A 25,407-nucleotide genomic window follows, 5' to 3' on the forward strand; every position below is an offset into this window, starting at 1 on the left:
TTTGTCTTATGATAGTCACGCATATTTAATGCAATTAATGCCAGGACGGAGGGTGACGTCTGTGGGTTATGAATGAGAGACAAGAGGGAGAGGGAGAGAAGAGCGAGTCAATGCATGAAGCTTCTCGGACGTGGACTCCTCGCGCATGGACATATGGCAATGGTTAATCGATGAAAAGAAAAGAGAAAGAGAGAGAAAAAAAAAATAAAAACAAGGGAAAAAGGGAAAAAGAGAAAAAGAGAAAAAGAGAATGTTTCCATCTTGACAGTGTCAGGACATTGGTGGAAGGCCTTGGGCATACCTATGTTAGCTCTGGAAAGAGCTGTTATGGCTGAGACGAGCAATGGCTATGACAAGATTGATGCATATTAGGCGAATGGTATTTTTAATGATTTTTCTACGTGGGTGGTGCAGATTATTGCTTTAGTCACGTATATGCCCGGTGTTTATATAGACGCCTTTGGCCCTACTGTTCTTATATGGATTAAATCCACTAACCCCAAGTCTATTCCTCACTAAGCCCGGGGTTAACAACTTGACTTTTTCGTGAATATTAAAGGGTTCCTCTCTATTTCTATGGCCTTTTCGAGTTGGGAGAAGCGAAACGCAGGACTACCTATGTTATTCTAGGAAACTATCTTGGCTGGCAAGCTAATGAACCCAACCTACGGAACTCAACCCTTGACCGTCATATACATCATCGTGGAGCAGTACAGAGCAAACTCCACATCTATACTTTCCAGTCCAGGGATCAAACTCTACAAAAACCTGGCACTCAAATCGCGTAACAGTAACTCTCGCCAAGTCAGCTCGTACGGTCGTACCGCCGATGGTACACCAACACCGTCAGCTTACAAGGATTAATTAATTAGTAGTACAACTAAAGCCTCTAGTTCGATAAATGCAACCCTGGCGCCTCCTCTTTCGACCCCCACAAAGAAAAGAAGAAAAAAACAAAAACAAAAAACAAAAACACTCTCAATCCATCCTCCATCCTGTTTGTTTCCACTCTATTAATCACGTTAACACTGCACCATGTCAACGCCCGTCAGCCTCACCCCCCGATTTGAAATCCGTCAACTCGGCCCCGAACACCAAGACTGGGCCAACGCAATCGTAATCCACAGCAATGTCTTCTGCTCTCCTATCTGGCCCAACGTGTACCCCACGGGCAATACCAGACGCCTCTACCAGGGCTTCCTAGGCAGCGAATACCTAATCGCGCACCAGATCGCCTCGGGTCTCTCCTACGGCGTCTTCGACAAAGAATACAAGTACAGACTCCCCTCCTCCGAGCAAACCGGAGGCAAGCTCCACTGGGACTTCACCGATGAGACCGCAACGAAGGAACAGCTCCTCGAGCAGATGGATTTCCCACTAGTCTCGGTAGCAATGAGCTACAACGGATCCAATCCGGTGGATATCGACCGGTTGGAGCAGCTGTTCGGGGTGCTGCCTCTGTTCCCGAAGGTGCTGCAACGGCTGACTGAGATCGATTCTCGGGGCGAGGTGACGACGCATGAGGGGACGTTGATGCGGAATGGGACTTCGACGAGGGCCGATTACGAGGGCCACGGGCTGATGAAACGGACGGCGCATTGGCTGATGCGCGATGCGGCAAGTAAGGGGTTTCAGGGCATTGAGATTCCATGCTTCCATGATGCGGTGATTGGGGTTTGGTCGAATCCACCTGCGCCCTTTCGGGGCGAGATTGTTGCCCAGCTGAATATCAAGGACCAGGAGGAGGTGGATGAGGATGGGAAGGTCACTAAGCCGTATGCTCATGTTGATCAGCGGATTGCTAAGATTTACGTGACGCTTGTTTGAGGGTGCGTTGATCTGGGATGGAGAGAGCTGGATCTTGGGACTAAGGGGTTGTAGTGTGTTCCTGGGTTATTGATTCCTAAGCGTTTGTTTGAATAGCGAGCAAGAATTCGAGCAATTGATAGTACATGGCGATTATCATTGATTCTGTCATCGGCAGTAAGTTATAGGTATTCACCCCCACTTCCTATTCCATAGATCAGGTCTCCGGAGGTCTATATAGTACATGATGCTCTCTAGCCTCGTCCGAGTATTATGCGTGAAAGGCCAGGCCTTCCTCGGCACTCTTCTCTGTGACTCCATCCTCGACGAATTCGAATCCCAAGGCCCGCCAGTTGAGCTCTTTCCGCCAGTGCAATCCATAGTACATCCGTTGTGGCTGGGGGTCGGCATGCTCAGTGGACGTATTTTCTTCTGACTCGTGCTGATCCTGATCCTGCGTTATTTCGGGCGTCTCATGCGCCTCGTCCACAGGGTCCGACACTGGCACTGGTGAGATTACAGGTTCCGATGCCAGACCTCCCGTTATCATCCGTCCTTGTCGGGGGAATATAACCGCCCGGAAGCGCGAAAGAAGAAGGCCCATCGAGCAACAGATGCAAGGCTCATGCGTCAAGTACACATCAAGGTCTGTGCAGAGGTAGCCGCCTTGAGCACGCGAGCGAAGTCGAGGTTCTCGAGAACTGTCGATAGGTTTGGGGATAGCCCCGGTATCAGTTTTCTGATACTTCCCGGGCACGGGCGATAAATCATCGGAATCAGCCAATACCTCGGAACCGGAGACGTCCGACTGAGAGAGGAAAAACTTCTCCAATTGATTTAGAGGTAACTGTTCATTAGACTCGTTTCCATCCTGTTTGCGCCTCCCACTAGCAATCAAGTCCGCTGCGCGCATTAGCGCGTGCAGCTCCGGCCCGCCTTCAACGTCTGAATTATATGTCTGCGCATTGGGGTTGGGCCCTGCACCTAGCTGTCGCTCAGACTCTGACATTGCTCCGGCCTCTCGGCGTGCGTATCGTACGTCACCGGCAACAGCCACAATCGCATCGGCCCAATGGATTCCTACATCCTCGTCGATCGCACCAATGTGAGCCTCGAGTTCTGGATCGACAACCACTGCGCCAACCCTTCGTCCGTGTCCAGAATTCTCTGCTTCATCGGCGACCTTGCGCGCCAGGGCTAAATAACGTCCTGCCTTGGGCTTGATGGAGTTGAGGACACGGTTCAAGGTTTGAAGGGGTGGCGCAATAGTAGCTCTGGGGGCTGCAGGGTTAAAGGTGACGGGCCACATGGTTTTCGTCCAATTCTCAGCTTGTGCAACCGTCAAGGGTGGCTCCAGTGGGATACGAATAATCTGGAGTTCAATCTTCCCTACGTCCTGAGACGATTCGGATGGGGTTTCAGATGGTGGCGCAAACGGAGCCAATAGCTTCTCAAGTATTTCTGCTTCGGGTAAGGGAGGTGGAATTAGAGTGAAAATGGTCTGCGCCGATGGTTCTCCCTTTATAAGGGTAGATCGTAGGTCATCTGGTAGTTGGGTGTGCTTTGCGAAGCGTCGAAGGTGGCTCAGAGGACGAGAAGGGTCGCGAGGAAAGGCACTATCCAAAGCCCTAGTTGTTACTGGTCAGTGCACTGCCCAAATAGTAGTCGAGCCAAAAACAAAGCCCACTTTATCACTTTCGAAGCACTTTTCACACCGACCTCTACTACATATGCATCCGCTGGGAATTGTTAATTGCGCCAACAGTTTTCACCCTAGTAGTGGGGGAACGCACCAAATTCTTCACGTGGCCGCGCCTCTTGAACAGTTTTAACAGGGATAACCTGCCCTGAAAGTGGCTCTACGCCGCGAAGTAGCTCCTGTACATACATTGAGTCGTACATGTTCTGAAATGATTACTTGAATCGCGGGGTATCGATCTGCTAAGTGACAGAAAGCTCGGGGCGCTCAGAGAAGAACAATGTGTGGGAGCTAACAAATTTCGTTCACGGCATTTCTTTGGCCTTGCAACGGCGGAAATTGCATTGCTTCTGAACCCCGGGGTTCCATCGAGGGAAGGATTGATAGAGGACTCGAGATCGACATGTTTCCATGGATCTCAGCAACCCTGTACCCTATGACCTAAGCCCTACTTTCCGCTGTTTCAAGACTAGCCAGTGGATACCTGAGGCAGGGACCAACGTCATCATTTTTATAGTCTTTGGATTAATCAATTCGCTCTTGATTGGATTAAATCACTACGTACGTTGATTGCACCATCAACTAGTAATCATATGCATACATCGTTTCAGGGTAGGTACAGTGCTATAGTAGGTACTTCCTTGACGCCGTTCACAATAACACCAATATAGCTCGACATACAGCCTGCAAACATGGCAAAAGAAAAAAATATGCAATGAAAGAACAGAAATAAATGAACCAAGAACATGAATAAAACTAATCGTCCACCACAGTTGAGTTATGTATTAGCACAGCCATCTGTCTGTACCTTTCTTTTAACGTGATATGTACTAAGACAATAGGGGATATTGCTGATCCCCTTCATAGAATTTTAAATCGGTGAATAACGCTGCTGCATGCTATGCAAGTAATCTCAAACCCCATCTAGGTCGAACAAATGGTAAGTAGAAGGCATATGTTGAAATGGAAGCCGCTCCTTCAAGGTTCGCGTAGGATCTCATATCCTTCACATCTTTCAACTAGACTCTGGTAGTAGTCCTCAAGCACTTCCGGCTGAGGGACAATGCGCCACTCTACACGGAATAGAAATTCTAACTCAAGAAGAGCCAACTCCGTCATACTGATACCGCCCACCCGAGCATAGGTCTTGTTCGTCCAGAAGCTATCACTCAGCCCTTTGCTCGCAACTGTTGCACTAGCAATGAGGAATCGGTGAATAGTGAGACTAGAGACAGTAAAGGCTGGGTAAAGAGCGCAAAGGCGGTCGATATAATACACCATGCTCAACAAGATCGGAGGGGAAAGTGTGGCATGAGTGGTCAATCGCTGCAGATAGTCATTGACGGAAATCCGCGGAGGAGATCGGGAGTGAAAACGAGTCAGCCGACCTTGATGGAGCGGAATTTTGTCATTGAACCGAATAAGTTCCATCAGCATGCTGGAGATTAGCACAACGATATCCCGAGGATCGGCGAGTTCATATTGAGTCGGCAGCAACTTGACTGTGGGATTGGAAGGACGCAGCCGCTTTGATTGCGTGCCCTCCAAATCTGTGCTCCCTATCCCGCTTGCAAGTCCACCATTAGCGACAGGGTCGTTCGGACTGTTGCGCTTATTAGACCCTGCGCCGTTGCTATTTGGCGCGGGCATTGAGGTGGCCGCGGGAGGTTGTATGGGAGCCGGGGCGGAGGCCTGAGCTTGATTTACAGCAGGAGGGCCGTTATTGGGGGTATAACAAGGGGCGCTTGAAGGGTTTGTGTTGGTATTGGCGGCGGCGGCGGCTGCTGCGGCGGCGCTTTCAGCGGTAGACGCGGCAGTGCTGTTTCCGCCCCCAAGGGAGGTCAGCCCAGCGGACATGCGACCGCGAGGGAGATCCCCTGAGGGCCCCGGAGGGGACGAGGCAACGGTGTGTCGATTTAGAGCCGAACGAAGCTCTTCGATGGCCACACGGGAAGAATGAGGAGAGAGATGACTACCGGGCGCAGCTGTCGGGTTACCAACAGGCTCATAATGCTGGTTATGTGAAATCGTCGTCGACGAGTGACGAGAAAGAGGAGGAGACGAGAGAGAGGGGTGAGGGCGAGTGGGAGGAGAGGAGGGTGAAGGGCGAAGGGCGGAGGAGGGCGAGGGCGATGAAACTAGCATCTCCGCCCAACGATACCACCACGTGGGCGCACGACTGAACGACGTGCAATGGGGTTGGCAGACGCTGCGAAACCTTGTGCTGCTGCTGCTAAGAATGGCCGCGTGCCCTGGCGCATCGTGATCTGCGGGGCTTCAGCTCTATAGAAGAAGCTGAATATGGGAAGCGATGAGGAACACCTATTATAACAATAGAAATTGTTCCAAGGAAAGGAGAAGATGGGAAGAGGGGGAAAAGAATTATGGGGGAAGGATTTTTAGGTAATTAAAAAAAGAAAAAACGAAAAAAAAAAATTCCTCGCCCACAATACAGGTAAAGCTGCAGAAATTGTTCAGGCAAAAATCAAGGAATATGTCACAGACACAACAAATTTCTTTACAATTATCCAATCGGAGGTCTTCAACAGGGGCTAGAATCCAAGACGGATAAGGAACGTTACCGTCCCGTTACAATTGAGTTCTCGGACAGGCGATGGGTCATGGCTGTCATGCATTGTACAGTACCACAAGAAAATCTATTCAATAAGGGTAAAGCGCCAAGGGGTAGAGAAATGGACACCGGATTTCTACCCGACGAACCCCGTACGTTTGTACTCCGTACTCCGTAAAACATTAGGAGAGCTTGGGATGGTTGATCCTCGTATAAAGACATCGCATCCATGCCATTTCCGTGGGCCAAGTGCCACGAGTAGATCGAGGAATCTTATGCTACTAATAGGAGCGACCACCCGCCCCCAAACCTGCAGGTTCGCATCTATCTCTGCAATATACTGACACCTTGCCTATAATGCCCCTCAGACCAGGGCCGGGTAAGTGGTCAAGTGCAGGGGGTTGGCCTCTCAGTGAACACTCCTGGGGGGGATCCTAAGTAGAAGTGAGACTGAAACCCTTTCGACCAACCTGCCTGTCAGTAAGGCTGCTGAACAAGCCCATCCGTAAGGCTGAATCACATGATTACGCTGACATTGGCCCATTTCCGGGATTCGGGAAAACTGAAATACCGCATGGACGAGTGATATCACATGACCGCGGGCACCGAAAGCGGTGACCTCGACGGTATCGGCATTACTTTCTGTAATGTTGTACTCCGGTAAAGGTAACGCTAACCTTAAGGAAGCTCTCAGCAACACCTTCTGCTCATAGAAGGAAATCGGTCGGGTGTCAGCTTCTCTGAATTGGTGTCGAAGGTGTACCGTTATACTTCGCTTTATTCTCTCTTCATTGTCTGTTTCCATAGACTTCGCCTAGCTCATCTTGCGTTATATTACAAAAATAGTACATAACGATTCCTCCATACGCTAGGTACTGTATGTACTTGGCTGCTCATTAGACGCCATTCATTCGTATATCATCGCCGGCTACGACTTACCTTGCTACTTGTACAAAACCCCACCCCTACATCAACACTTTCTTTCGACAACATCTATCCACCTCCCCCTCTTAAACCCTTCGGACTATTGTCGTATCCTAATTCTATTTATTCACTACTCAACTCTCTTATTTACCAAAGCGGTCTGATAGACATCCTCCCGCGGGAGGCGGCGTTCTGACCATGACTCGCGCTTCAACACCTCCGATACTTCTAGAACTTCAAAGCGCAGACTCTTTAACCTCACAGGCTTCGGCGCTTCGAACCCTCAAAAATGAGACAATTGGCCATGATCAACGCAAAGAAGCCTGGATCCGGTGGGGTATAATCCCCATACTAGCCAAGGTCCTTGCCTCCAGGCAGACTAGCGGAAAGAACACCGAGCTCAATGGGCCGACCAAAAGCCAACAGTCATCGAGTCACAATTCGGAGGAGGATGAGACGTGCCTACAGGCAATTATAGTACTGGGTAGTATAGCACAAGGTATTTCACTCAAAGTGGGAGTTCTGTCCGTCGCACTGGCTCAGGGACTGATAACCATTCTCAATCAGGCGGTGCAGCTTTCCTTTCCCCTATCCTTTCTAGCGGCATCCTCTCGATCCTCCTGTCTATATTATCATCTCCCGACTGCCCTCAATCTTTCGTTCTCCCCATACTGCGAACCCTGAATAACATCGCGGATCGGCTACCACTGCAAAGCCAACAACAATGGCCGAAGGATACACGCTTAGCCGATCTGCTCTTCTCAGACGAACATATTAGCTGTCTGTCACACATTCTCGGGCAGGACTATGGGACATATCAAGCGCAGGCATCCATTGAACTTGCTGCGGCCCTTATCGGAAAGCTTTGCACAGAGGAAGCTCACAAGGCAATCCTGGCCGACTGTGGCGTGTTGGATGCGCTGGCCGTGAAGGTGGCATCGTTCGTCGTTGCTCAAGGCTTTGTACTTCCAGGTGCGGAAGCACATGTGCAGGAGTCCGGCGCTCTTGGTTCTCTACCTCCTCCTGCACCCCCAAGTGCCAAACTGGCTCCGATCCTTCGTGCTACCACGGTCATTATTGAACATTCTAAATGGCGTGCGGAGCACTTTCTCTCATCGCCTGGCATAGTGACTGTTTTCCCCAAGCAGGTGCCTGGATTTGCCCCTTCTGATATCAAGACAGGCCCATGGGGATCGACATATTTTTCGGGTTCAGCTGTGCCACGCCACCTCGGACCCAGTCCCCTCGAGCATCTCCTACCATCTGTTCCACTGTCTCAAGGAAAGGCTTCTGCTAGTGCTACCAACTTTCCACCTCTTGGTCAGCCACATGGACCTCAACGCCGGCAAAGCCATTCATTCCCAACCCCCTTCTCGATCTTGGAGGCGCCGAACTCTGATGATGATGAGAATGCTATCGTTCCTTGGCTTCTATATACTATCCGTGCCGAGTGTGGCATGGTGCGGCTGATGGCTGCACGTCTGGTCACAGTTCTATACCGTCTTGGTCTAACGAAGAAGCTTCGAGTCTCCATGCTTTGTTACTTGTTGATTCCAATTCTTATCCGGATGCTCGATAAGGACTATGAGATAACTGGCGATGATGGCGTCCAGTATGGAGGACTGATTCTGTCCACTGACCGTCTGAAAGAGGAAGCCCCGGCGGTGCTTGCTACCCTGGTGATCGACGATCAAGAGCTGCAGAAGCATGCAGTCGATGGAGGTGCTATCAAACGACTGTCGCAACTCCTGAAGGAAACTTATAATCCAATTCAAGAGAACGCTAGACCGATGTGGCATGTCGATGGCGGGGAAAAGACTGAGACTAGTTGCACACAATCAGCAGAGTGTACGCTAGGTCCTCCAGGATATTCTCCCATTCATTGTCATGTCATGCGATACCGGGAGAACATCCTTAAGGCTTTGGCCGCTCTGGTCCCTTTCAAAGATGAATACCGCAAGACTATCTGTGACAATGGGGTAGTCCCCTATATCATTGATTCGCTCAAACCATGTCCGAACGATCCTCGAGACACATCTAATCCGAAAAACACCGCTGCTGACGGCAATCCTACGCCCACCCTGCTAGCAGCTTGCGGTGCTGCCCGGATGCTCACTCGCTCAGTTAGCGTATTAAGAACCAGTTTGATTGATGCCGGGGTAGCAACTCCTTTATTTGCCTTGATTCGTCACCAGGATATTGAAGTTCAAATTGCGGCAACGTCAGTTATATGTAATCTTGCGCTGGACTTTAGCCCAATGAAGGAGGTAGGTTTTTACACTAGCTCAGTGCGCGGAGGTTGCACTAACGCTTCTCAGGCAATTATATCCGCGGAAATACTTCCAACATTATGTGAGCATGCACATTCTACGAATACAAAGCTCCGGATTGAGTCGCTTTGGGCGCTGAAGCATGTGGCCTATAACTCGACCAATGATGTCAAGATGAAGGTCATTAACGGCTTGGGACCTACGTGGATCCAGCAAATCATAACGCAAGACCCAACTAGTGCTCTAGCTAAACGAGGGATGGATGATGAGATGGAAAGCGGCACTTCAACGGGCATGAGTCGAGCCAACTCCGCAGGCGAACAAGTTGATCTGTTGAATCCCGTCGAGGACACACAGGAACGCGATGAGGATATGAAAATGGCCGATTCCTTACCACCATCTAAGATGAGCTTAGAGATGTTCCTCCCCGATGTTAGCCGGCGTCGCAAGCTTGCACTACATGGGGACCTCGACCAAACCACTCAAGCACGCCAAGATGATATTGCCGTACAGGAACAGACCTTTGATCTCTTGCGTAATCTTGTTTGTGGCCCGGGTGCATCCGAGATGATTGATCACTTGTTCAAGGAGATCGGGCAGGATTTGATCTTGGATGCACTGGCGGATAAACTACGGCCTCGTACCATCCAAATGCCACATAAACGAGAATCGTCGACCCACAGAGCTCTACAAGTTCCGACAGAGATCCTGGTAGCAGTTACGTATGTGATCATCCACCTCGCTGCTAGCCTCCCATGGCACCGCCAACTTTTGGTCTCGCACCGTGATCTCTTACGTTATCTCATGGGGTACTTCGAGCACGCCAACCGGGATGTGCGGACGAATTGCGTGTGGGTAGTGATCAATCTTACATATGAGGATGACTCGAGTGATCGAGACGGCTGCCGTGAGCGAGCATACAAACTGCTCTCTGTTGGGGTGATGGACCGGTTGAAGCGCCTAGAAGAGGATCCAGATCTTGATGTCCGAGAGCGAACCAAAACAGCCGTACATCTGGTAAGAACCTTGACCCAGGCCTAACGGTTATCACCTTCTACCGTATTTGACTTTCCTTTCTGGGCTTGTTTGGGCCATCTTCGGCTAAATTATGATCTCTTTATTGCACGTTTTCATGCTACATGGACATGCACAGCTCCATGAACTATGGCAGGCGTTGGGATGATTGTATAAAGGCATTGAAAGGATTATGATAAAATGTACATGTTGGCTTATGCAAACAAATTCTTCATTCCTTCGGCTTCCTCTTCTTCTTCCTACTTTTCTTCCTTCCTTGATGACCGGGAAACTTTTTGAGGTTTTGTCTATCCTGGGAATATCGTCCATTCTTATGAGTGAGTTTCCGATTTGGACGAAGCACTACTATCGATGTACATAAGTATGTATGGAGTATGGAGTACGGAGTACGGAGTACATACTATGTCCTACTACCATGTACCTGTTTTATCTTATCGATAAGATAAGAAGTGGGGCCTGCCCGGATACGTCATCAGAACGGCCGTGGTATAAAGCATTTCCGGCGAATCAATCCCCTGGCAAGCTTTCAGGTACATAACGCCATCAATTCCTGTCCTCCTTTATCTCCCGGGTTGACTTACACAGCATCTTCTTACGAACTAAGCTCTATGGCTCCAGTCCCCGCGTCGCTGTTGCGTGCTCTCTCCATCTCCGATCCCTCCAAAGCAAGCTTGTCCACCGCTGGTTTGGGGTCGGGTTTCACCAGTACAGGAGCCATTCGAGCAACAGTTCCATCTGCAGATGGACAGTACGAAGAAGAGAGACAGTACTTTGTCAAAACATCTGCAGATGGTAAAGCTGCTGAGGAGATGTTCCGAGGGGAATATGAATCCTTGAATGCTATCGCGACCTCCGTACCAGGATTTTGTCCCCGCGCTCTAGCTTGGGGGTCGCTAGAAGAAAGCAACGGAAAGAGCTTCTACCTCGCGACTGAATTCCTGGACCTGGGGGGTGGTGGCCGGACAGGCCAATCTCTGGCTCAGAGACTAGGAAAGCTTCATTCGACTCCAGCCCCGTTAGATCCTGAGACGGGGAAACGTCGGTTCGGATTCCCTGTTCCGACCTTCTGTGGTGATACTAAGCAACCCAATCGATTTCATGATTCATGGGCAGACTTCTACGCCAATGAACGCTTGATGACGATTCTCGAAACCTCGGAGAAGCGCAATGGCCGAGACGCCAACCTGCGCGGTCTAGTGGAGCAGACGGCGCACACGGTTGTACCTGCCCTTCTAGGGGATGATCACCTAGGCTACGACAGGAATGGAAATGGAGAAGGTATTACACCTGTGGTTGTTCATGGGGATCTTTGGAGCGGCAATGCAGACCGTGGGAGGATCGTAGGGAGTGGGCGTAAGGGCGATGAAGAGGCGGGTGACGTTGTATACGATCCATCGGCATGCTATGCGCATAGTGAGTATGAGCTGGGGATCATGAAGATGTTTGGAGGCTTTGGGTCGACATTTTTCACTGCCTACCATAAGATTGTCCCTAAGACTGAGCCGGTGGAGGAGTATGAAGACCGAGTGAAACTGTACGAGCTGTAGGTTTTATTCTTTCCCCCGCTCATCCAACCCACAAGATCTCTAACCGGGTCAGATATCACCATCTAAATCATTACGCCATCTTCGGGGCTGGGTATCGATCGGGAGCAGTATCAATTATGCAAAATTTGATCCGAAAGTATGGTACTTAGTCTGAACAGCTGCTTGGGGTTTTGGCGTGGCAGATTTTGGTTCCGCATGCCGTCGTTCTCTACTAGATAGATCTACATGTAGTATTGGCGTTGTCCCGAGAGAATTAATAATCCTGCAATCCGATGACACCATCATACATACTGACTCAGCATGGTGAAGTAACTAATAAAGTAGTATTTATGGGAACGCTATCTGTTTAGTAGAACTCAAGAATCCCCCGCATCTTCCAACTTCCATTTAATCGCAGCAGCAGTACCTGTAGATTTTTCAACATGTCCCCCCATCCAGATGCAGCAGTTCACCCTGAAGCAACGGGGGCAGCCAAATTGTTGGTCGAAAATCACCGTGCGGAGCAGCCATTAAAGCTGTATGCTGGGTGGTTCTGTCCGTAAGTGTGTTTTAGTATCAGCCAGTGTCTACGGATCTGTACGATAGGCAAGTTTACTGACCTGAACGACAGCTTTGGTATGTCTCGCCTGTGACTTTTCCAATCCGCACGACATAATTAGTCCTTGCATCTTGGCTAACCTCTTCAAGTCCAACGGGTCTGGCTCGCACTAGAAGAGAAACAAATCCCTTACCAGTACATCGAAGTCAATCCTTACCACAAGCCACAGTCGCTTCTCTCACTGAACCCGCGCGGTCTGGTTCCAACATTATCATGTGTGGTTAAAGATGGGGGCGCTCAGACAGCCAGGCCCCTGTATGAATCCACAGTTATTCTTGAGTACCTCGAGGAGGCCTACCCAGATAACTCTCCACGGCTCCTCCCGGCAGACCCCTACGACAGAGCCCGAGTACGCATCTGGATTGATTATGTTACCTCGCGGATTATCCCGTCTTTCCACCGATTTCTCCAATACCAGCCCAAGTCGGGAGGTGAAGACCCAACGGCTGGCTTGGAGAGAGTCAGACAGGAATTCCTGGGTCATCTCAAGGAATGGACTAGGGAAATGCATGCCGACGGACCATTTTTCTTAGGAGATCATATTGCACTCCCAGATCTGGTACTCGCCCCATGGGCGGTACGGCTGTGGGTCTTTGATGAATACAAATCAGGTGGGCTTGGCATCCCGGCGGAAGGCAATGGAGGGGAGGATGAGCCTCTTTGGCAGCGGTGGAGGAAGTGGCTGAGAGCTGTAGAGGATAGGAGAAGTGTGAGAGAAACTACGAGTGAGAAGGAGTACTATCTCCCTGTCTATAAGCGGTATGCAGACAATGTGGCCCAGAGTGAGTTGGCAAAAGCCACCCGTGAAGGAAAGGGGGTGCCATGAGACCTGTTTGGCTTACAGCCATGAGGAATTATGGAAACTCAGTCATATACTGGTTACTATTATACTTCGTAGGAAATATATACACATCCAGTCGCACCAGTGAGATGACTGTTATTCACCTGCGACCCAGATCAACAACCAGAATCCCTGGAACCACACAATGCAGATTACTCCACTTAATAATCTTCCGCCCCATCCACGCCTCTTTAATTGAACCTGTCCATCGATGACCTCGAGGATCTATAACTTTTATTCTGATGTTTCTGATAGGCCAGCGGAACAACAATATCCCGTGTATCACACGTGACTTGAGGTTGTCGCCAATCACGCTCCTCCATCCCAAGGCGATCTGGATCTCATCCTTTCGAACATCATCGTCTGGTTGTTCGGAGAGTTCTAGTACCATTCGCAAGTATGGTGCCAGAGAAGAAGGATGGCTCGAACAATCAGGCCGCGCCGGAGACAAGCATACCGGAGCCGCCTTCTATTCATCCCTCTTTCATCCAAGTAGCCAAGCCGTACATCTTCGAGCAGACTATTCAACAATGTATTGCGGCTATGGGCGTCAATCCCCTACGCGAGGAGGGACTGCGCTTGCAGGGAGTGACGTGGATCGATAATGTTCGCCGAGTGTTATATTTGTACGTATCCAGCAGCGTCTGCTTGGTCTACTCATTATTCGTCACCCCCAAAAAGAAACAGCAACGTACTCTTTAGAAAACGAGAATATGCTAACGGATTAGACCTATCCGTACCTTTAATACGGCTGTGGTGTATTATCACAAGTTTCGGCTCGTTCATCCTGACAGCGAGTATAATTATATGGTAGATACCCCCCTTACCCACCTATCCAGGTAAAATCATCTGACCGTCTAGGATGCTGCTGCGGCTGCATTGTTTACAGCTTGCAAGATTGAGGACACATTGAAAAAGTCCCGGGAGATCGTATGTGCAGCATATAATCTCAAATTACCACCTTCAGAACATATATCTCCCGACAATCCGGTATGTTTTACATTTGCCTTGCACTTGATCCCTCGCTAACGCTTTTTAGGTCTTTGAAGCACATGCCAGAGGTATCATCGGATTGGAGAGGCTCATGCTCGAGGCGTCAGGCTTTGATTTTCGGACGCGTCACCCGCAGAAAACCCTGATCAAGCTTGCTAGGCATTATGGCCTTACGTCGCAGTCGCAGGTATCAAATGTGGCATATCGCATATCGCAGGACCTCTATCGTACTTTTGCTCCAATCAAGCAGACTGCGTCAACTATGGCTTTTACCTGTCTAGAACTGGCAGGTCGTCTGCTGGACCAGCGCATTGAGGCGGTCGAAATGGGAGTAGATTATGAGAAGTGGAAAACCAGCCGGGAGGAAGTAATGGGTAAGTGCTCCTCGCAAATACCCTGCACTAAGGCATTTGCTCATCGTATCAGAAACCCTCTTTGACCTACTGGAGCTGTATACCCACAGTCGTGGCTCCACCTCGGTCGGCCCTCATTTCCCAGCCGATCGATTCCTCACAGTCCGTATTCCATTGAACAAAGAGGCAGAAACTCAAGGACTCCCTCGTTATACACACTGGGTCAATGAGTCGAGAGACCCCAAAGCTACCAATGGTGCAAAGAGTGGCAAGGAGCCCGCCCTGGAGAAAGCAGGCACCAGGCTGCATCCGCTTACACCTGTCGCTGCCAATGGAGAAAGACCCAGAGCTGGCGAGAAAGGCCGGGATGGAGCCGTACGCTTTATGCTCGACACCGAGTGTGCAGATGCAGAGAAGGCGCGTGTTTCCGAGTATTTCAAGGTTGAAATGGAAGAATACGAAGTGGAAGAATGAGCTGTCCAGCCCCTTCATCATAGCTATATTACCCCATACGGCTACCATACTGCGACTAGTGCAGAACAGCCCGCAATTTGCGCGTCTGATTCTATCGACTCGCCCGCTACTTTTGCGACAGTTACTGACATCGAACAAAAGTACGCCGGCCTCTACCTTGATTTTGAGGGGTGGAAGAGTGGCACCAAATAGAAGGATACCATCTGAAGCTAGGCCGAATATGCAAGAGGCAAAGCATACCCGTCGCGCTGAATGCCAGGGAAGACCGGATAGGAAAAGCGGAGCGATTGACACTACAATGATATGACCCAACGATTTCGATACCAGTGTGCATCGGATATTCCATGGAGTCTGTCCACTATTGCACAGTGAGAAGGCACTGTTCAGAATAGTATATATATCTAAGTCATCTATTCATAGAATACTAGTTAGGAACTTGAGTAAATCGGCACAGCAAGTACCGCCGATGTGCATAACCCAGTAATTGATCAAGGTATATTTCCTATATATGAAGGACTTTACATTGCCCATTTAGACGCCCGTTTCGTTCCGTCAGACAATGGCGGCTTGACATATCAGAATATGAAACGGAAAGAAAAAAAAATACAATATCCCCTTTCGGACGTGTACCTAGATGAACCTAACCTTCTGGCCGTAATTTCCCGACACTATACAACAATGACCCAATGTGAAGGCAAGAAGAGAGAACAAGCGTAAGGTATGACAGACGTTCGGTAGCCACCGTTGAGAATGAAGTTTCGTTTGAAGCTCGTTAAAGGGCTCTAGCGATGTCGAATAACGACCGATTAAAATGGTATTCTAAAACATGAGCCGCTACTTTTAAATTCCGAAATTTTAGAGCAAGTCGGGAGGAGGTTGGGTTTCGTCACTGAAAAGCAGAATGGAAATGGCATGGGTCATTATCGAACGTTCTTCACCGGCGCTTGAGCTCAGTGTTCAGACACTCCAAAATCTACATGCCGTTAGTTATTTGATATATGATAAATAGAAAGAAAGGATATAGGAGAGTATACTGACCGTCTCAGAAACAGTGCCCTGGTTGTACAGATACTTGCCCAATCCTCGGACCACCTCTAATTGCTCCTCGACTGTCAGGCCATTGATAGCCGTCTCAATGACATCTCCAACGGTAGCTTTGTACACGGCAATAAAGCTATGGTAATACATATACGCAAAGAAGCCCATGATGAACTGGCAGTCCATCCGATCGGTGATACCGCCATGGCCCGGGATCGATTCGCCAAAATCTTTTATTTTGAAGGTTCGCTTAAGCCCAGAAGCGAAGAAGCCACCGAAAGGAGCGATTAGGGAGGCGAACGAAGCGAAGATCAAAATATGGAATTGTATGGGCTCGATGTAAAAGGTCTTGTCCACTCCGGTCCACTCCGGAACTTGGTACGGTTGGGGCATAAAAGCCGGGTTTGGTGTGCATTCCAACCCCGTCAGCACATTGGATCCGAGATCATTTACCGGACAGATGAAGTACTTGTAGCGCATTAGGACATTGGTCATGAAGTAGCCGAAGATTATGGTGCAAATCCAAGCACCGAGGAACCCCTCAACTGTCTTCTTGGGAGACAGTTGGATGAGTTGGGTCCGGCCAAACGTGATTCCGCAAACGTAGGCAAAGATATCGTTGGTGATGACCAGCGACGCTGGGAGGAAAAACCATATCATTCCCTCCAAGATGTTGTTCATAACAAAGTGCGCCTGTACGACGATCAGGTAAAGTGCCATGTGAGTCCAAGCGAACTGTGTAAATTGGAACCGGTAGTGTCCCTTTTGTAAAGATGCAACAAAGAAGACAAATCCTACATTCTCGCATTAGGATCTTGAATGTTTGTCTTCAAATATTCTGGAACAGGGAAAGCAACTGACCCATGACGTAAAGCGTAAAGCTGATAAACCTGTGGTGAGTCGCGAGAGGCAGTAACACCTTGTCGACTAACAGTACGTGCTTAAAATAGTAGATGACACTTTCACCGTACAAAAAGTACATGGTTGTGGCTAGGAAATACCAATTCAACGATTTAGTGAAACGGAGATTCTTCTCTTTGCTCGGCACATTGGCAATAGCGATAACTTCCTTGAATGAGATGATTTGAACGGCGGTAACGATGCCAATTATGTAGATGTGGCCTGAGAACATGGCAATAAAGAAACCAAAGATCATCACGAAGGTCCATATTGTGCGAGTAATGAAGGTCTGCTTCTTTTTCTCGTAATCGGACATCTGCGGCTGTTCGGGTTTCTGGCGGTGTTTTCTGTTAGTCTCCTAGCAACATTGAGCAATTCGGGCCGCCCACCTCTTCGACGATTGTCTCTGGCTTAGACACGCTGCCATTCTTTGACGGACTTCCGGGTTCAGAAGCGGCATCGCTGGCATCTGAGATACTTAACCGACGGGTTTCTGACGCCCGGTGTGGGAACCTGACGTTCCGACGTGGTTTGGACATGGTGTACTGAGCCGAGGGGAGAAACGGATGGCGCAGTAGCTAAGCGGTATGCGTGGGGAAAGAGGGGAAAGTCTAGAAGAAAATCCTAAGGGGAACTGGGGTCGGGATGGGGCCGACAAGGAAAGGTATGACAGGGGAGGGCGAAGAGGAGAAAGGGAGTGAGAAGGGGAAGAGAGAAGAGAGTGAGCACAGGTGATCGTCGTTACTAGATTAAAATTTCATGTGAAATAGCGACCGATTGCGGTCGGCGGATGCACGGACAGAAAAACCCGAGGTCGAGACGCCGCTGGGGAGGACTCAACAAGCAATTCTTCGTCAATATTTCATTGACTGCGGTCCAAATCGCAGGGTTGATATTGAGGGAGCGGAGAAGAGGACGAGTAGGAAGAAGAGAGGGAGATGAGGTCCCGTGGCCGCAGGTGACTTTGACGGGCTACTACGTCAGGCGTTATTTCCCCCTACTTTTTTGCTTACAACCCCAACAACCAAATCTCCATTATCTGCCGCAGTCATTCCTTCACCCATTCGCCATTTTCGCCTTTCATTCTCTCATTCATGGCGATCGTGCGTCTTAGGGCATGGAAGAAAACGATGATGATTTCTTCTCCGATGATGGCTTCGACGATCTGCCACCGGGCACATTATTCCAGCTGGAACAGAACGCGGTCTTAGCAAACCAGGCTTCACAGACTCAGTCTCAGACTATAGCGGCAATAGGTCAGCCCTCTCGAGCCTTTGCTAGTCATGATTTTCAAGCGGCAGCTTCCGAGCAAACCTTTACCCCTAATGTTTCCTTACAACCGCCTGTGCATTTACACACGGGATTGACCAGCGATTACGGCGCTTTGGATGTAGGGGAATTGGACGCGGCGGTTCTAGAAGATGAGACCGAATCAATGCATGGGCTGGGTCAACCAGCTGTGCCTACTGAGCAGTCTGGCTCCTACCAGGTTGTTGCTGACCCGGAAGAGGAGGGTGCACAAGCTTATCCCGAGGCCATGGAGGTAGAAGGGGAAACTTCGCACACTAGGCGTAGCCATGTAGTTTACGGCATGATAAATGATAAGGTAACATCATTAGATCCCTGATCTGCATTTCTACAGAGCTAATTCTTGACAACAGCTGGCAGCGGAGGATGAACGGTATAAGCGAATGACGGAAGAGCTGACTGCCGCAAGATCTATGGCGGAAACAAAAGCCGGGGAAATTGCCATCATCCGATCAAATCAAGCGAAACTTACAGAAAACTATGAACGTCAGGTTGCCGCCCTGCGGAAGGCGATGGCTGAGGAGGTAGCTAGGCATAAGGAAGAAGTAGAGGCCGCACGTGCGGAAGGCAAAATGCTAGCCACGGAGAATGCATTTCTTAAGCAAGATCTTGCCGAGGAGTCCATGCGGATCAGCAATCTGAAAGCGAAGGGCCGGGTGGAGGAAAAGCCAGCTCCAGGAACACCAAAGAAACACAAAGCCCTGCCTTTCCGCGATGGATTCGATGACGATGAAATCCTTGCCGTCTCTCCCAGCAAATCCACGCGGTACAAGCGAATGAGCCCGACTGTGGGTGGTAAACGGAAGAGGAGGCTGAGCGAGGATAGCCCGATACCACTTCAATTAAGCCCACAGCCGGAACCTATGCATATCGAAACTGCTGTCGGTGACATGTCGGACGATGCATTAGATGAAACCATACCGAACCGAACCGCGCATGTGGACGACCTAAACTCGCACTTGGTTAAGCGCCTATTGAATCATCGAACATTCCCCAACGAAGACAATGACATCGAAGTGATGGCTAGATTAACATTCCCATCAGAACCCCAGCGAACGCTGTCCTCGATTTTATTGGAAGAAGTGGCAAACATGGACATCGGTAGTTATTTGCTAGAATACGCGGGGGCTATAATTTCATTGTGGTCTCGTGCTTTGCGCGAAAAATTCTTCGAGCCTGTTCCCATTTTCATGGGGATTATGCGGCATGTATTTGCCCTGGGTGCGCCGTCATCTGCCTCCGAGTTGATCGAGCATCTAGTACCGCTATTACAAGAATCGGGCGAAGTTAACGGCATACCCCGGTTTAAACACTCTCCCGTTTCGCGGCAAAACTTTGGACAGGTCAGACAGACACCATTATCTGAGCTGCAGCCTCTTGTAAACTCGACTGAGGCGCTGGGCCTCCTGTACCAAATGGCTTGCTCATGCTTACATATCGATCGCGTGTTGGAGAAATTCTGGCGATACATGCGCTACGACTTTATTCTGATGATGTTAAATTGCTCGCAATCCATAAACGACATCATCCTAACCCTAAACCTCCTATCAACCAGCATTCGCATCGAGTCGTTCGGTTCTGTTCAGGACACGGAGCAGGACCAGATCGCAAACGAAAACTACATCGTTGATCGCGTGGCGAACCTTCTGAGTGAGACACCACAGGTAGACGAAGGACAGCCCCCTTACAGGGCTTCGGAGATTTGCGATATGCGGCTGGAAGCGTTGTCTCTTTTGACATTGGTGGCTTTCAATCAAGAGGCCCCCGCTAGTACTCATGGCAGCATGGTCATTGCATCTCACTCCACGGCGCTAGCACGGTTAATCCGGGCCATGCACGACGAGCTAGATGCCTTGTATTCATCACCACCCGAAAAGGAGTTGCACGCGGCGTTAGTAAATGGGTTGATGCGTCTAGTGTACGGGGTGATCCGACGACATCCAGCGCACGTCGATCTCCAGTCGAAACTCAGCCGAGTGGCGGGCGGGAAACAGAAATTTCTAGTGGTGCTGACGCGACTTGCGTTCAGTGAAGGACCGATATTAGAGGCCGGAATCGAGGATGAGACGGTCGAGATGGCCCACGAGATCTTGGACGACGCTGTGAATCCTCAGGAGGCCGAGGCTCTGCTCGAAGCGTTCCCAAGTAGCAAGCAGCACGAATAGAACAGTACACAAATAGATGTGTATGTATGTATATATACACGATGAATCACGACAAATAATAATGATACAACGACATTGCCAGGTACTAAACAGTGGTATTTCGATAGTCCATTCGTTCATCAAGTCGCTAAATGAGACTACGTGGCGAGGATAATGTGTAATACAGACAGGAAACCAAGGGTTGTACAGAAGACCATAAAGGGAATACAACGAAGTACTACATTAATTTCAGGTAGAGTGAACATTAATATACATGATTACATATCCCTCTTCTCCATACCCCCGCGCAAGGCGAAGAAATGATGAAAAGAGAATAGGTATTCCAGCAAGTGGAAAGGAGCCAAAGAATACGCCTGCCAATGACCCGAAGGCCGTTGGACGGATTGTTCCGCCGCGCTGTGCAATGCAGGGACCAATCCGTGGTGGACCGCCTTCTTGATCGCAGCCACCCAAACAAGGTAAGTATGAAGAAAAAAAAGAAGAAAAAAGTTCAAAAGGGTGTCGGGTATCCGATGAACTTATAGTGTCGGGTGGGGTCATGTGAATGACGCTAGTGGCAAGCGAGAGCCTGGCATCCAATCATGAGCCATTGATGCCCGCTGATCTGGGTGACTTGTTAGTGCCTGATAAACAGGGCATAAATGCCAGTTGCAAGGTCAGGTGCAAACTATCACGTGCCACATGCGAAGTTTTGGCCGCAAGATCGCTGGATGAACAGCAGGACATAGTATCCAGGTCACGCTCAAACGACTCGCCATCATGAGGAACAGGGCCACTACACCGTTGAGCAAGCCTGTAAGCTTCCCCTTTGTGGATTCGTCGGCTTAAATATTTTTCCTTTTACTCTTACAGCAGCTAATGCCAATCTGTTTAGAAAATCCGACAATCATGGAGCAAATATAACCTATTCAACCTGCAGCGCCTGCGTAATCCCCCAACCGGCAGCAAAACATTTTTCCAACAAAAATGGACGGCCAAGTCCATGGCCCGATCATACCATGGTGAACAAGTCCGCGAGAGCCAATGGGCGCGCATGTTCTCCCGCCGCATTCGCAGCGTCGTGCCCATGAGCCCAGCTAGATTAGCCCAGGATGATGGCTCCGGGATGTCCGCTGGTCGTGGAGCGGGTGTGGAGGGTACCAAGGATTTCCCTCGATTGACACCCTTTACACAGATGACGTTTGCTCCTCTGGAGCGTCGATTGGATGTGGCTATCTTCCGAGCTATGTTTGCTAGCAGTGCTAGACAGGCTCGGCAGTTTGTTGTTCACGGTGCGGTGACGGTTAATGGGAAGCAGGTATGCTTTTATTCTCACATTAAGATTGGATGCCTAGTGAACTAAATTTATGGTTCTCCAGATGAGATACCCCGGTTACCTCCTTAACCCTGGCGATCTTTTCCAGGTCGACCCCGAGCGTGTCATGTATGCAACTGGTGCCCCTAAAGATAAACACGAGCGTCGAGAGGGACGTGTTGCCCGGAAAAAGTCGGCAGAGTCGCAAGAAGCGGAAGCGGAGGCGAAGGAAGAGGTTGCTACGGAAGAGTCGGGAGAGAAGAAGGAAGCCGAGTCTGAGGAACAGGGCCAAAAGAAGGAGAACGACGACCCACGAGAGACTCTGAAGGTCCTGCTGGCCCAGGCCAAGAATATTATGGCCGGCAGTAAGGATGTGCTCCCCGCAAAGCGCAAGCAGGAACTGCGTGGATTCCAGAAGGCCGTCAAACGTGTCCTCTCTCGTTCCGATTCAAGCACCGTTCTCGCCGACAACCTGGAATCACAATTCTCTGAGCTCATTACTCTCCTCAAGGCCAAGCCTGCGGAGAAGAAAGACACTAAGCGCTCGAAGCGTGATCAGTCTTCCGACGAGACCAAGAACGTTTCCGAGTCCGCATCCGAATCTGCTACAGCCAGTGAATCCCAGCCCGGAGAGGCCTTAACTGAGGCTTTCCGACAGGCCGCCGAGAACCCCGAGGAAGAAGTTGACACCTCAGAACTTACAGAAGAGGAGTTCGATGTGCTCAAGCGGGCTCTCGTCCAGATGCGTGACAACCCCATCGACAGCACAAAGCCCTACGCCACCCCCTGGAGGCCTCGCGATTACATGAGCGCTTTCGCCTTCATCCCCCGATACCTCGAGGTCAACCACAACATCTGCGCAGCGGTCTACCTGCGCCATCCGGTGGCTCGTCCTGGCTTCTCGGAGGTGCCGACACCGTTCGGCGAGCCCGTCGGTACAGCCGCTTTCACCTGGTACCTGAAACGGCGGTAGACAACGCAACGACCATGTAATAATCATTGTATTTTCTCCTTAGGCTTCTCTCTTCTTCTTACGTTCTGCGGGCATGTTCCACAGTCATGTATTACTGGGTATCTGGTCTGTTCTTGTTATTTGGCATATGTCCGTTCTCATAGATGTACCCTATCTATCTATCGATCTACCTTGTGTTCCCTGAGGGAGGACAGAATCATGTTGGTGTTGGACTGATAGCGCACACACCCTGTACAATCAAGTGAATGTAAATGCAACCTCGATCTCCAATTCCGGGCTAATAAATCGTAGAGCATTCCAATGGGAGTGACAGGCTGATAGACCCGCCAGTTCTAGACCAGACTATATATATATTGATGTGTCATGGGATGGGTAATACGTATGCCAATTACATTTCAAACCCGGTGAAAAATACAATACCAGGCTAGAGACACCCGCTTATCCCTTATCAGCCGGGTAAAATTGCAAAGCAATGGTCCATTTTTTCATTCCACCACCGATACATAATACATACCACGCCGCCCACTCTAGAAGCCAGACTCGCCACAACCAAGAAGCAACCTGGGGGGGAAAAAAGGAAAGAAAAATCGCTCATCACACACCAAAAAAAGAAGCCCTCCAACCCCAGAACTTGGATCTCTTAGATCCGCCCCCCCCAAGAAGAGACCCAATGTATTCCTGGCATGGGCATGGTCCGAACCATCATGCAGCGGCCAACGCAGCCACGCCGACGCCGGGCCGTCGACTCGAATCACCCAATCCCCCGTCGTACATGTCGCAGCTACGATGGCCGGCGTCGATGATGTCGCGCTCGCATAATGCGCCCCCCGGTGCGTTGCCGACCCTCTCGTCGAATCTGAGGATGGGTGCCACCGCCGCACCGGGAGGAGGGGCTGCTGCCGTTGGCGGCGGTGCGGCTGGCGGGAAGGCCATCGCTGGTCCAGGGCCGAGGATTAATACGCCGCAACATGCGCCGGGTGTCTCTGTGGTGGTTGAGTCGCGGGTTTCGGCGGAATCGATCGAGAGCTCCGATAGCGATCAGTCGGATGTGGCGAGCGGGGGGCGCGATGCGGTGGGGGCGGATGCGCTGGGGGATACGGATTATGTGGCATCGCATGGGGGTGTGCAGGACTCGAGGAGGGGAGGGGAGGGAGGTGCTGGCGCTGCGACAGCGACCGGAGGGGCTGTGATGGGGTCTACAGGGAGGAGTAGTATCATGGATCGGGTGTTGGGCGACGACGACCTGGATAGTAGCGGGATGGCAGGAGATACGCCCCGCAAACATGGCAAGCGGCTGACAACGCTGGAGGAGGTGTCATTGTTTAACATCTGTAATCGGCATGCGGAGGAATTTGGGCAGCGCAGTAATCTGTGCAAGTGGTGGATGACGGTGACGGCGGAGTTCACGCGCGATCAGGGTCATCCGTATTCGTGGCACTCGGTGCGGCGAAAGGTTGAGCTGGTCACGAAGCAGCGCATGAAGTTTCTCGAGGAGCAGCGAGAGAAGGGTGGCACGGAGAATGAAGATCTATCGAATCCCCGATGGCGTTCAGCTGTCGACGCCTGGATTCCGACATGGCAGCGCTGGGAAGAGGCAGAGGCGCGGCGAATCGAGAAGCGCGACTCGCGCCGGTCTCGCAAGAGAAAAGAAAGGTCTTGGGAACCGGCGTGGGATGCTCCCAGTTCGAACGGGTGGAGACAAACGTCCAGTCCAGCAGTGGATAGTACCGCAGTCAGTGGAAACCAGAGTCAAGGCCAGCTGCCTCCTCCAGCTCCCCCCGCCACCGCTGCTGCTGCCACTGTTACGCCTACTCTAGTCCGATTGCCTCCTGGATTTGAAAACATGTTTGCGAATCAACCAGCCAATTCAGCTGGGTGGCCGTCCCAGCATCCAGCGTCCACGTCTGCTCCCCCTTCAGCAGGGGAGAATGGCGTGATAAGTGCTGTCATAGAAACGCTAGGCAAACTGAACAAGCATCTAGATGCTGTGAGCTCAGAACCTCAGTCATCGCCTTTAATCACATCATTGGCCTCGAACTCAGACTCCCAGCGTCGTGCAAGGCCGTCGCATCAAGAGGAAGCCACCCCCAACAACGAAGGCGAGAAGCAGGTAAAAGCATTGCCGGCGTCGGCCATCAAGCAGCTTAAGGAGGAACTTCGGCAGGAGTTGCGGGATGAGCTCCGGTCAGAGCTAGAAAGGGACCGAGTGGCGTTGGAAGAGAAGTTGGATTCTGTACAGAGAACGCAGGAGATGATTCTTGAAATGCTACGACAGGAGCCTGCGTGACTTTGTTTGTTTTTTTCCCGTTCGGTTTGTTGCTTGATCTTATTGCTATGATACCCATTGGCGAACAGCGTATCCCTGTCCAAGTCATATTGCAGTGCGGAAAACTTCACCGATAATGTCTACATACACACGAAGGAGACTTGATTTATTTTACCATTAATGTTCGAACAATCTCCAATAGTATATTCCTAACGTTATAGGAGAATAATGCAAAAATAAAGATATAAATCCCCGGCTAAATTACATAGTAAACGTGCATGGTAATGCTGCATAGGAGCCTGCCAATTTAATTGTTTTTATACTTCCTCCGTCGTTGTCACCCCCGATGAG

The 25,407-nt window shown here is 50.3% G+C and overlaps 8 protein-coding genes across 8 annotated transcripts; 5 read left to right on the forward strand and 3 right to left on the reverse strand.

Annotated features, from left to right (window-relative positions):
* Positions 1-1,035: 1,035 nt before the first annotated feature.
* Positions 1,036-1,827, forward strand: ANOM_004996 (uncharacterized protein; the record flags this gene model as incomplete). Its single annotated transcript, XM_015550253.1, has 1 exon — positions 1,036-1,827. The coding sequence occupies one exon, from the start codon at positions 1,036-1,038 to the stop codon at positions 1,825-1,827; it is 792 nt and encodes a 263-aa protein (XP_015408648.1).
* Positions 1,828-2,077: 250 nt separating this feature from the next.
* ANOM_004997 (putative tRNA-specific adenosine-34 deaminase subunit Tad3) lies at positions 2,078-3,708 on the reverse strand (the record flags this gene model as incomplete). The annotated part of the gene is made up of 3 exons (XM_015550254.1): positions 2,078-3,434; positions 3,494-3,545; positions 3,600-3,708. The coding sequence occupies 3 exons, from the start codon at positions 3,706-3,708 to the stop codon at positions 2,078-2,080; spliced, it is 1,518 nt and encodes a 505-aa protein (XP_015408647.1).
* Positions 3,709-4,483: 775 nt separating this feature from the next.
* Positions 4,484-5,650, reverse strand: phoB (regulatory cyclin phoB; the record flags this gene model as incomplete). The annotated part of the gene is made up of 1 exon (XM_015550255.1): positions 4,484-5,650. The coding sequence occupies one exon, from the start codon at positions 5,648-5,650 to the stop codon at positions 4,484-4,486; it is 1,167 nt and encodes a 388-aa protein (XP_015408640.1).
* A 1,352-nt stretch (positions 5,651-7,002) lies between these two features.
* Positions 7,003-15,112, forward strand: ANOM_004999 (armadillo repeat protein; the record flags this gene model as incomplete). The annotated part of the gene is made up of 14 exons (XM_015550256.1): positions 7,003-7,026; positions 7,169-7,500; positions 7,569-9,268; positions 9,320-10,288; positions 10,837-11,849; positions 11,906-11,994; positions 12,292-12,387; positions 12,439-12,468; positions 12,541-13,233; positions 13,678-13,918; positions 14,021-14,102; positions 14,154-14,282; positions 14,332-14,659; positions 14,712-15,112. Coding segments are annotated over 13 exons (6,078 nt in total), but the record flags the coding sequence as incomplete, so codon positions are not given.
* An 851-nt stretch (positions 15,113-15,963) lies between these two features.
* cds1 (phosphatidate cytidylyltransferase) lies at positions 15,964-17,589 on the reverse strand (the record flags this gene model as incomplete). The annotated part of the gene is made up of 4 exons (XM_015550257.1): positions 15,964-16,085; positions 16,151-16,944; positions 17,012-17,384; positions 17,440-17,589. 4 exons carry the CDS (start codon positions 17,587-17,589, stop codon positions 16,047-16,049), a joined length of 1,356 nt encoding a protein of 451 aa, XP_015408655.1. The 3' UTR covers positions 15,964-16,046.
* A 578-nt stretch (positions 17,590-18,167) lies between these two features.
* ANOM_005001 (putative DNA repair protein Rad26) lies at positions 18,168-20,523 on the forward strand (the record flags this gene model as incomplete). Its single annotated transcript, XM_015550258.1, has 2 exons — positions 18,168-18,656; positions 18,712-20,523. The coding sequence occupies 2 exons, from the start codon at positions 18,168-18,170 to the stop codon at positions 20,521-20,523; spliced, it is 2,301 nt and encodes a 766-aa protein (XP_015408656.1).
* Positions 20,524-21,282: 759 nt separating this feature from the next.
* ANOM_005002 (mitochondrial 37S ribosomal protein uS4m) lies at positions 21,283-22,790 on the forward strand (the record flags this gene model as incomplete). Its single annotated transcript, XM_015550259.1, has 3 exons — positions 21,283-21,318; positions 21,398-21,820; positions 21,882-22,790. 3 exons carry the CDS (start codon positions 21,283-21,285, stop codon positions 22,788-22,790), a joined length of 1,368 nt encoding a protein of 455 aa, XP_015408657.1.
* Positions 22,791-23,460: 670 nt separating this feature from the next.
* Positions 23,461-25,077, forward strand: ANOM_005003 (uncharacterized protein; the record flags this gene model as incomplete). Its single annotated transcript, XM_015550260.1, has 1 exon — positions 23,461-25,077. The coding sequence occupies one exon, from the start codon at positions 23,461-23,463 to the stop codon at positions 25,075-25,077; it is 1,617 nt and encodes a 538-aa protein (XP_015408658.1).
* Positions 25,078-25,407: the final 330 nt, after the last annotated feature.

Source organism: Aspergillus nomiae (genome assembly GCF_001204775.2).
Source record: "Aspergillus nomiae NRRL 13137 chromosome Unknown contig00072, whole genome shotgun sequence".
Classification (NCBI taxonomy): Eukaryota; Fungi; Ascomycota; class Eurotiomycetes; order Eurotiales; family Aspergillaceae; genus Aspergillus; species Aspergillus nomiae.